General features: G+C 55.6%; 1 protein-coding gene across 1 annotated transcript in view; it reads right to left on the bottom strand.

Moving 5' to 3' along the window:
- Window positions 1–8,476: 8,476 nt before the first annotated feature.
- RABL6 (RAB, member RAS oncogene family like 6) overlaps window positions 8,477–11,370 on the bottom strand; it is a 60,667-nt gene continuing 57,773 nt past the window's right edge. Inside the window, exons 14-15 of the mRNA XM_033003044.2 lie at window positions 11,230–11,279; window positions 8,477–10,618 (exon numbers count right to left, since the gene is read on the bottom strand). Coding sequence (XP_032858935.1) covers window positions 10,421–10,618; window positions 11,230–11,279 — 248 coding nt within the window. The 3' untranslated portion in view covers window positions 8,477–10,420. The remainder of the gene's footprint in view (window positions 10,619–11,229; window positions 11,280–11,370) is intronic.

The following is an 11,370-nucleotide window of genomic DNA, read 5'->3' as shown; positions in this document are numbered from 1 at the left end:
CCCCCCGCCATGGCTGTGAAGGTCTGGGCTTGTCCCCAGCTGAGCTGCCGGGGGGGCCCCTGTCCTGCCTGGGGACATGTGCACGGCCAGAGGGACGACACGAGTCGGGGGCGTGTTTCCACGATCCTGCAAGAAAAAGGCCAGCCTGGCGCCTGTCTCCAGGCAGGGGCAGCTTCTGCTCCCGTGCCTGGGGCGTGTGGCCCAGCGACGCCTCTGTGGTCGCCATCAGGGCCAGGAGCAGGCGGGCTGGGCCAGCGCAGGGGCAATCCTGCCCCTCTGCCGAGGTTTCTGCCTGCTCGGTGCTGGGTCCTCCCCCATGCCCAGTGGGGAGCGGAACCAAGATGTTCAGTGCATGCCCGTGACTCAGTTTCCCCACCAGCAGCATGCTCCTGCCCCGGTCTGTGCTGACAGCGGTGGGCAGTGGCCCGCGCCGCGCCGCGCCGTGCCGGGGACTGTAGCTGTAGCTGTAGGCAGTCACTGACCGCCGGCACATGCAGTGCTGTGGCACGTCCTGGCTCTGCATGGGGGTGGGCAGCACCAGCTGGGGCTGATGGCTTGGTTTGGGCATCTCCCTGTCACCATATGTAGCGTGCCCCCAGCCACCATGGTCACCTGTGTCAGACTCGGTTCTGCCGTGCCCCAGCCAAAGGGGGAAACTGAGGCAAGACGAACGACGTGCCCATGGGTCACACTGGGGTCTGTGGTGATGCTGGGCACTTGGCCAGCCCCAGAGCAGGACAGAGCTCAGTCTGGGGGAATGTGGCAGCTCATATCTGTCCTATACAGACTGTGGGGCTGGGGGGACATCTCACCAGGTGTCCCTGAGGACCAGTGCACTGGGGCCATGCAGAGAGCTGGGACCGCAGGGCTGGAGGACGATGCAGACGGGCAGCGCCTGTGGGCCACCCAGCACCCTTGTCCTTGAAGGTCACTCATCCTGCCATGGCTGCAGCAGAGCTGGGTGCCTCCTTGCTGCCATCCTGCTGGTTCTGCTTGCAGGGTCACCCAGAGCCCTGCTCTGTCCCTGGCTCTCCTGCACATTGTCACTGGTGCCTCCCTCCAACCAGCACATCCCCACGGTGGGGTGAGCTGGCAGAGCCCAGCCCCAGAGCTGCATAGCAGGAAAACTGAAAATTAACCCAAAAGTTTTGGGCTGGCTGGTTTCATCAGTCACCTGCCTGGCCCAAAGCCCTGCTCGCTTGTGAGATTCAATACCCACCTGGCTCAGGATATCGAATTTCCTGAGCACCAGCCCCCTGTGCCCCTTGACGCGGCTCAGAGCAGGAAGGGGCCACTCAAAGTGGGCTCCCCCCATATGTGCCCTGGGGACACTGACCCTGGTGGGGCCAGATACGGCTGCAGAGGCCAGTCCCCAAACCTGCTGGGGCCAGGGCTCTCCTGGTCCCAGCCTTTGTGACACACTGGGAGTGGGGACTCACCAAGCCAGAGAAATAGCAAGGGACAGGGGAGGCTGGTGGGGAGCATGCGGACGTGGGTGGAGGACAGCTCTGACTGTGCCAGTACAGGGCAGTTTTGAAGTGAGAAAGACCTTTCCAGGCATTTGCAAAATGCTGTATCACTCTGCCAGAAGGGCCATCGCCTCACGGGGGAAGCAGGTAGAGGCAGGACGAGTCAGGCAGCAAAAGGTCTCCAATAAAGGGGATTTCTCAGGACGCCCCCAGTCCCAGTCTGGCAGTGGGACTGGGGAACTGGTGTGGTGGTGTCAGGGGAACCCAGCACGGCCCACTCTGAGAGAACAACAGGAGCTGATTCCTCAGAGAAGCTCAGAAAGCAACCAGGGAGAAATAATTTGAAGGATATTAAACACAGAAGATGTTCACCTCTGCCACATGTGCTGGGCTAATTCTTGAGAGATGGTGAGATGGTGCATCCTCACCCACACGGACACGCCTTGTGCTGCAGCTGCAAACCCGCTTGCTTGGCTGGATGGACAGGGCAGCCAGGCCGGTGCAGGTCACACTCCAGGACCTGCTCAGCAGATGTGACAGGCGGGCAGATGCCGAGTAGCCAGCAGGTCCTGAAAATGCCCAGCCTGGGGAGACCGGGGCGCAGCCGCTCTCCCAAGGGATGCCCTTGCAAGCCCAGGGGACAGGGCAGGCTAGTGGGTGCTGGGGGCTGTCTGGGGCAGTAGGTGTGTGATGTGGCAGATCCCTGCTGGCAGCTCAGGACCTGCTGCCGCCCAGCACGGAGGTTCCCACATTCGTTTTGCTGGCAAAGGGCCGAGTGGCCCTTATGGCATGGCCGCAAGTCGAGAGGGCAGCGAGCAGCCCCCGTGCAGGGTTGGCAGCTCAGCACAGGGACCACGATGGGAAGTGACAGCGTGGCACAGGCAGCCGCCAGCCTGTCCTCGGGGCCACCCGCGAGACGGAGCCTGGTGTCAGGGCGATTGCACCCATAGGGTGACAGCTCGGCAAGAAACGGGGCCAGGGTGCAACTCGAGTCGAGCGTGACCAGCTCTGGTGAGGCAGGTGAGGAGATGGCTTCTGTAGGAAGGGAGGCAGCAGGGGCTGGCCAGGCGGGGTGGGCAGGGGGTGGCTGCCAGCCTCCCGGGTTCAGTGTGTCACTCCCCATGGGTGCTGCAGCCACCAAAGCAATGCTTACCAGGGTGAGGGCTCCAAGCACTGAGGGAATGGTTTGGGGCACCCCAAAGCCGGATGGGGGGCTGTGGCACCCACCTATGACCACTCTCTGGGAAATGGGGGTGATGGGCACCCAGTTCCTCACCATGCCCCCAGGGGTCTGGGGGGAGAGACCATCTGGGGACCTACGTGCAACATGGATGGCACCGAGAAGATGTCTGGGATGCTGTGCAATGCCCCACTCCCTCCCACACTGCTGAATTTACAGCAGGGATTAATATTTGATACCTTCCCTTTGCCCTGGGCTCATCATTCCCCGGCTGCCAACCTCAGCACGTGGGTAGCCGAGGCGGGCGGCACACTGCAGCCCATCGGGGAACAGCACATCCACTGCAGGGCCAGCGGAGCAGCTTTGGGGTGGCCAGAGCCGGGGGTGGGCAGCTGTTGCCCCCCTCCCCTGCTCACAGGGAAGGGACGAGGTGGGGAGTGTCACAGGAAGGCCTGAGGGGACAGGGCAGGACAGTGGCGTGGGGAAGACCTCTCCCCCTGCCACCCCACCGCAGGCAGCACCACCACAAGCTGCTGCGAAATCCCCCATTTCCAAGGCAACGTGGGGATCTCACAGCTGGGAGTGAGGCACGGCTAGGATGGGATGGGATGGGATGGGGTGGGATGGGATGGATGGGATGGGGTGGGATGGGGTGGATGGGATGGGGTGGGATGGGGTGGGGTGGGATGGGGTGGGATGGGGTGGATGGGATGGGGTGGGATGGGATGGGGTGGATGGGTTGGGGTGGGATGGGATGGATGGGATGGGGTGGGATGGGATGGGGTGGGATGGATGGGATGGGGTGGGATGGATGGGATGGGATGGATGGGATGGGATAGGATGGATGGGATGGATGGGATGGATGGATGGGATGGGGTGGGATGGGATGGGGTGGATGGGGTGGGATGGATGGGATGGGATGGGATGGATGGGATGTGGTGGGATGGGATGGGATGGGATGCTCACTGCTGCCCTGCCTGCCCACCTGCTCGCTGGGCAACCCGCAGCTCCTGCCTGGGGGTGATGCTCTCATTTTCCCTGAGCGAGGAGCAGCTGAGCTGGCTGGCGTCAGCATGACGCTGAGGCTGGGCTGGCTGCAGGGGGGTTCTCCCCTCCTTCCAGCTTCTCTCCTCCTCTTTCCCTCACATCTCCTCCCTTCCCCCAGCTCTTAAACAAGGGAGAAGCCAGGCCCTGCTGCCTGCTTCAGGGCTCCGGAGGGAGCTGGAGCCTGCCCCGCAGCCCCCAACAGCTTTGGTGGCAGAAAAGGATGAGCGTGAAGCCCGGAAAGCAGCTGCTGGCTTTAGGGTCCTCGCCCGTAGAGAGGGTTGTAAACCCCACAGTCCTGTCTGCCTCCCTGGGAATTAAGGGGCGGTCCCCAAAGGCCGGCAGGCAACAAGCCTTGAGCTTGAGCACCGGGCATCCATCTGCTGACCCACGGCAGTACCGGAGGCACGGAGACGCCCCGTTTGCAGAGCCCTCTCCCGCCGCGGTGACTGCGAGGAGGGATCTCAGTGTCGCCCTGCCAGCAGGACGCAGCACCAGTGTGCGGGGGGAGCCGTGCCCCAGCAGCCCGGGCTGCCCCGCTCGGGCAGCAGGAGCGCTGGGCAGGGCTGCCGGGCACCCCTCCGGCCGGCCCGAGCGATGCCACCCACCAGCGTCGCTTGCTCACGGTCCCCCGAAGCTGCCAGCCCCCGCAGGGATGCACAAATCAACCTCCTCGGTGCTGGGCTGCCGACTCGGACGCCGGGCAGCGCTCGAGGCAGGGAGGCCAGGCTGGGAGCCCCACCGCCTCGCACCCTCCCACGGAGCCCCTTCCTGACGGTGGCACACCAAGGGGTGTTTCTCCTACCAGCTCCGGGAAGAGCCTGCTCTCTTCCCAGCCTGCTGGCTTCTTCCCGCAGCCAGCCTGCAGACGCCAGCATGGTCTCCGTCTGCAGCTGCCACCCAGGCCAAACCTCAGGCGCAGGCAGAGCTCCCCCGTGCCAACACACGTTACCCTGGAGCAGGGAGAGGCATGTGGAGGAGGGGAGACCGGCACCTCTCAGGGGTCCCCTGCCACTGGGAGACACAGCACTCCCCACTCCTCCTCCTCCCCTCATCTCACCTCTGCAGTGACAGCAAGCCGTACCACTGCTTCCCCTCCTTGCTCCCCCCGTAAGGCAGAGCCTGCCAACAATCTGGAGAGAACTAGGAGTCTGATGGGTTCACAGGCTGGCTTGTGGCCCCACAGCAGTAGCCTGCACACAGCTCCGAGCAGAGCACACGTGCATACAGGTAACACCTCCTGCTTTAACCTGTAGTGGTGCTCTGGTTTCCCACAGGCTGCTCTGTGCCTGAACCCACAGCTTGAGCTGGCTACACCACATCTTACCTGACCAAGGTCTGCCTGAGCCTACAAGACCCACTGAGTTCAGCCACAACAGCTCTCTGAAGGTGCCAGGGGATCATTTCCCTTTGCTGAGCAACTTCCCTGTGAAGTGGTTGAAAGATGAAGACTGGATCCTCACTGTGAGCCACCCCAGGGCCAGGAGCATGTGTGGCATGCCTGAGATGCTGAAGGCTTGTTTTGGAGGCAAACCCCCAAGTTAAAAAAGGCTCAACCACTTGCCCTGCTATCTTTCAGCAGTGGACTGAGCCAACACTGGATTAATTACATTATGCCATGATTGAGACTGTTGCTAGGTTACAGCATCCGATCCCTAAGCCTGCGGGATTTCCCCAGAATCACCCATTTGCGAGCACAGGGGCATCCCAGGAGGACAGGCAAGCACTGCGGTCTCTCCAGGAAGCAGGACCCTCGAGTGCAGGGATGTTGCAGGCAGCACAGCCACTGCCCCCAGCCCAGTCACCTGCCTGCTCACTGCCCGGCCCGTTCTGTGCCAGGGCTTGTTGCAGCCCCGGTGTTTGTCCAGCCCTGCAGCACCTCCAGAAGCCTGCGGTTGCTTGCAGGGCAGGCGTCCTCCAAGAGCACCTGCAAGTTTCCATTTTCATTTTGTGTCCTGCTAAAACATGAGTTCCAATAACCTTCTCATGTTCAGTGCTGGAGGGAAGGAAGCAAATTCCCACCCCGGGCCTTGGTAAGCCAGGGAAAACCTTATGACCTTACAGGAGCAACAGAAATAGGGTGAAGTTGAATCCCTCGAAGGGCAGGATCATTGCACTCCTTGCACGTGGCCCTTATCATAAATTGTAGGGAACGAAGAAGACCTGGTGCACTGGTGAGCCGGCTGCTAGCTGCAAGTCCCCAGCAGGATACAGGTGTGAAAAAGGCCAGCCCCATCACAGGGTGCAGCAGGAGATGTATTGTATGGGAATCATTAAGTACCAGCCCTAGCATGACCTCATCTGGACTGGCATGGCCACAGAAAGACGAACTCCGAGGGGAGCTGGTGCCAAGGACAGCTGCTAGCACAACCGGGGGACAGTCTGTCCAGCAGAACAAAAGCAGCGCAGGGATACGAGCCCCATCCGCACAGGAATAGGAGCGGGGAGCAGCATTCAAACAGCAGTGCTGGCAAAGGAACAAATGAGCATAAACTGGCCAGGAATAAATCTGGATGGCAATTACCAGACAGTTCCCGAGCCTCAAGGCAGAAGACTGATGGACAACTTTCCAAAGGCATGCTGGCAACTGAGCTGGTTTGGGGGTGGTGGGAGCTGCAAGGACCAGCCAATCTGTCCCTGTGCTATTTTTCTACCTGGTATTTTAACAGGGCGGGGGAGGAAGCCACAGGTTGGGCATCAAGATGCGGTCCTTTTGGCATAGGTTGTGCCATGCAGGGCTGGGGTCTTGCCTGGTACAGCAGCAGTGCTAAGCAGCTTTATTGTTTTGCAGGGATGAGGCTTGTGACAGCCACTAACACAGGTTAGCATAAGCAAGAGCTTTAGCAAGCAGGGACAGCCACCTGTGCTAAGGAGACTTGGGCCATCAGGAGAAAGATGTTGTGAACATGCTGCCCTTGCACAGGAGGAATCCTTGGAGAGAGGACACAGAAGCACGGAGGAGTCAGAAAGCTCCAGGCCACTCAGGTGCAGGTGAACTAGAAGATCTCACTAAAATCAGCTCCCAGCTGGGAAGCCTCAGGGATGCCAGCACAGAAGGCAATGCTCTGAAGCCTGTGGAGATCAAAACGTCAGTCTGCTCTCGGAGTGTGACTTCACCCATGTCTTGTTGCAGCAGCTGCATCAAGTCACACGCCAGAAGTTGCCAAGAGTGACAGGAGCTGCTAACTGTCACACTGGATTGTCGCAACTCCAGGGAAAGGTACAGCAAGGAACACTCCCCAAAATAAACATTGGGTGCACAGCTCCCATTCACGTCTTGCGTTAGCATCACAACCTTGGCTGTCACAGCCGAGATACTACACATGCTGTCCACAAAGCAGACACACAGACTCCTGCAGGCTGGTCTCCTCTCCTCCTGGAGGGCGGCCAGACCAGCCTGATGCTCGAGCGAACAGAGGCTGCTCCTCAGGCAGATCTTGCACAGCACCCCACCGAGGCTTGGTCAGCAGCTGAGCAACCCTGGCTGGGAAGACACGGCAGGTGGGAACAGGGGACCTCAGAGTTACCTCTCATGACTTATGAATGCTGTGGCTTCGAGCTGGCACAGGGGAAGTCAAGATGCAATTGTATCCTGGCTGAGGGCCCTGCAGGTCCCAACCAGCCAGCAGTGCAGAGGCAGGGGAGCAGGCAGGATGGCTTTCAGGTGTGTGCCTCCAGCAGCAGCCCCCAAGGACAGGGCTCCCCTCGCTGTGCTTGGGAACCAGGCCCAGCTGGCAGGCTACAAATACAGCAAGAAATTTGCCCTTCTCCCCCCGGCAGCTCTAAACCAACTGAGACCTTGTCCAGCATGCTGCTCCAGCCAGTGCTAACTGCAAGAAATTGCAGCTCCTCAGCCTCAAGCTCTTGATCTTTTTTTGGATGACTGATAAACCCAAAAGCAAATACACTGGTACTTCCAGAGATGCCCACAGGAACTATTTATATCAATGTGATCCTGCAGTAGCTTCCCCATAATGACAGGCACGTACATATCCTTTTTATATTTAGCTTATTTAAAATACTGGGCATGGAGAGCCCATCTCAGACAAGGTCTATTTCTTTCTCCCCTCACTCAAACTTGCTGGCACTGGATGACACCTCACACGATAGCAATAGTTCAGCAATCCCTGAAAAAGGAAAAAAGGTCTAAGTCTGAAAAGAGCCTTTTTGCTGCTATTCACTTTCATGTTCCTGCTTCACCCACTGGGTGGGATTTCTCTGACCTTGCTGCCAAAAGCCAAAACATGCCATGCACCCTCCTGGGGCTCTGGTGTAAGCAGAGCTCCCGCATCTGCTTTTCTCTTTTAAAGGAGTATTTTGGAACACAGTGACTCATCTTTGCTTGTTTTTGTCTCAGCTCCTTGTGCTGACAAGGAACATGAGCCACAGGGAGTGTAAAGGCTCCTACAGTGGTCAAATCTGGCCCAGGTGAAAGACAAACCAATGCCAACATCAGAGTTTCCAGGGGACTCAGAGTCTGTACAGCCTTCTGCTAACCAAGAGCTGCATTTGCAACAAAAATGTTGTCTCCCTTACGCTGTGTGAAACAACAGCTCTCTCAGGACAGACTTCAGTTTTGGGGACAGAACTCATGGTTTTTAAGTTCAACTTTTTTTTTTTTGTTGAACGATTTTTAATTTAGTGCCCCATTTCATGAAGTGGAAGGATGCAACAGCATGAGAAGGGGCAGCGGGATGTCCTTCTGTGAAACAGTCCTTGAGGGACATGCAGCTCCCGAGCCCAGGCAGACATGTTTGTGGTGGAGAAGAAGCTGTGCAGAGGCAGTTGTACAACAGAGCTTTATAGTCAGAATGGATTGTACCAGGTTTTTTGATGCAAAATGGAACATGACCCAAAATCTTCACAGAACAGAAGCACTTTCAGGAATGCAGCCAGCTGCAGCTTGAACGCCTGCCTGCCTTTTCACAGGAGAGGCCACAAACCGGTCACGTCCCAATCCACTTCTCCCTCCCCAGACGTGCAAAGTTTGAACCGTCCCATGCAATTTCCCTACAGTGTCACGTGAAATGTAGTAATGCTCAGAGAAGTAGGCAAATGCTAATGGCAAACAGACCTGAACAATATACTGCTCATGCAGCAAATAAACCCAGTTTGTTTTATAAGGAAACAGTTACAAGTGCATTTTGGGGGTTGGGGGAAAGAAAAAGAAAAAATGGAGCAGGAAAGTGCCTGCTGGTAAAGACAACTCTGCAGTGGATAACAGATCAAAAGGACACCTTGCTTTATAGGGATGTAGAAGGAAACCCCAGATTGGATTTCATGGTTGACATTTTACAACAAAAAGGGGAGAAGGAGAACAAAACCAAACCTCACATCAACCTGCAAGCAACAGGGTAATGTAACGCACAGAACCTGGAAGGAATTTCACTGTCTGAGCTGTGAAAGGGACACCAGAACCAAAACAGAAGGGGGTACAGGGAATTAACAAGCTCCATCAAACACAGGAGCTGCTCGTTGAGACACAGGCAAGTGCTAAGGGCTGGCCTGTAGTGCCCATCCAGTGGCAGCCAACGCTGCTGAGCAGGTACCAAGCCATGGGTTGAAGTTGAAAGCAAAAACTAAAAGGCTTCCCAAACTTATGGGCTAGGAGGAGGATCTCCACTTGGGGCAGGGAAAGGCAGCACGTTGGCTGCAGGGAGGCTCAGCCCGGTAAACACGGCTGCAGCAGAAGCTGGACCAGGAAGGACACTGTCTGAGCTACAGTGGTTGTCCATCTCAGTGTAGGGAGGCAGCCGATGTTTTACAGCATGATTGTAAAATGCCTGAGAAGCAAATACCTTGCCATGCTAACATTTCCCTGTAGACAGTTCTGAAGCTCTGCATATCTTCATTTCTACATGAGAGTCATGTCCCTGAGAGGTACCAAAGGGAGGGGATTCTAGTATATGCAAATTCAAGGGTGGGAAATGCAGAAAAGCATTGATTTTTCTCTCTCTTTTTCAGGTTAGCTTTGCACTTTGCATTGTTTTCCCAAACTGCATAGCAGCTTACGTGTAGTGTCTGAGACACTGGGGCCACGGAAATCAATGGGGCTTCATGAATTCCAACAGCAGCACCAGGAAGTGCTAATTAAGCTGCTGTGCAGAAAGGTCCCGTTCAAAGGACTCCAAAGTCACACGCACTCTCTCTCATTCTGGCCCTGCAGCTGCTGTTTTAGAGCTGTACCATAGCATGATCTGCTTGTTTTAAAGCTCATCAACTGCTGGGTGGAGCAATGGCCAATACCACCTTTCTCATTAAAAAACCAGGAAGGATAAAAAGTTAAACACTTGAGACAGGCGAGCACGATGCATTCATGCGGCATGTTTTGTTGCACTCCTCTTAACAAGACAGGAATTTCAGGTGTGCAGGAGTGGAATACAGCAGGGATGGAGCAGGAGGCAGGTCCCCTTTGCCTCCTACACCCTGCCAGCTACCCAACGGGGCATCTCTGGAAGGAGAAAAACAAGGGCCTGGAAGCGGGCCTGGGAACCATGCCCTGAACCTTCCCCTTACTCAAGTACATCTCAGCTGGATTCTCTTTGTGTAACAAATGCACCAGAACAGCACACACAGATGTAAAGCTTTTGTTTTGCCAATTCTGTTTTGAGATAATATATGGCAAATGGCCAAAGCTTTACACATCTGCACCTGTCCTGGTGTGACTTGTAAGAAAAGATGGAGACAGCCACGACAGAAGAGTCTGCTGCGCGTACATGCAGCCAGCCTACAGCTCCTCATAGTCCCCACCTCCTCGTGGCTTGCTCATGCTGGCTCCTCCTCCTCCAAGAAAAGCCTCAAGTTCATCTATCTCACTGTTTTTCTCCTTGCTCTTTTTTTTCTTTTTCTTTTTCTCTTCTTTGTTCTCCTCCTTCTCTTTGCTCTTCTTGTGTTTGCTCTTCTTTTTCACAGACTTCTCCTCTTCCTGCAAAACGAGAAAATTTTTATTAGTAAATCCTCTGAGCATGCCAGGAACCCAGCATATATTGCACTGAAACTTGGCTGTGACAGGAACCTTGCTTAGGGTGAAGCATCTACTACCAAGGCTGGCTTAGAGTTAATTCCAGACCATTCTGCGAGTTTGGATAGGAGAGAGGGACGACCATCTGGTTTATATGTAGTAGTGGTCTGTCAGGCAGTTTGTGCCTGACAATACCACAGTATTGGACAGTAAAAAATGTCAAAGATAAAGCCTTCTGCAGACTTCCCTCGCTGCCTCCAAGATTAGATCTGTTGGGGACACCCCTCTGCTTGGGAGAACTCATGGTGCTATCAACAGCCTCAACCCAGAGGAGGTGCACTGCTCTATCTAGTCCTATATTTTATGAATCCACACACTGCCTTTTAAAAATTCAATTGTTCTAAAAGCTTGCTTTTAAGCCTAATGGTCTGCAGAGCCTGGGAGGCACAGATCTGGCTGTAGGATGCAAGAATGGAAGAAAGTCCATCAGGTACACGGAGTACACTGTAGAAGGCCACCTCTCTCCTTGGCTGGTAGATAATATGGCAGATTAGCTCTGAGGAAATAAATGGTACCTCTTTGCTCTTCTTTTTCTTCTTCTTTTTCTCCTTAGAAGGTTGTTTATCTGTTGAAACAAAAAAAAAAAAACAAAACAAAACAACCCAACATTGTTTTTAATCAATTTAAACCATAAGAGATACAAATTTGCCCTGTTC

Source organism: Tyto alba, unplaced genomic scaffold (assembly GCF_018691265.1).
Source record: "Tyto alba isolate M040663 unplaced genomic scaffold, T.alba_DEE_v4.0 Super-Scaffold_11, whole genome shotgun sequence".
Taxonomy (NCBI): Eukaryota; Metazoa; Chordata; class Aves; order Strigiformes; family Tytonidae; genus Tyto; species Tyto alba.
Note: the sequence above shows the minus strand (reverse complement) of the source record. Positions and strands in the feature narration are given on the sequence as shown.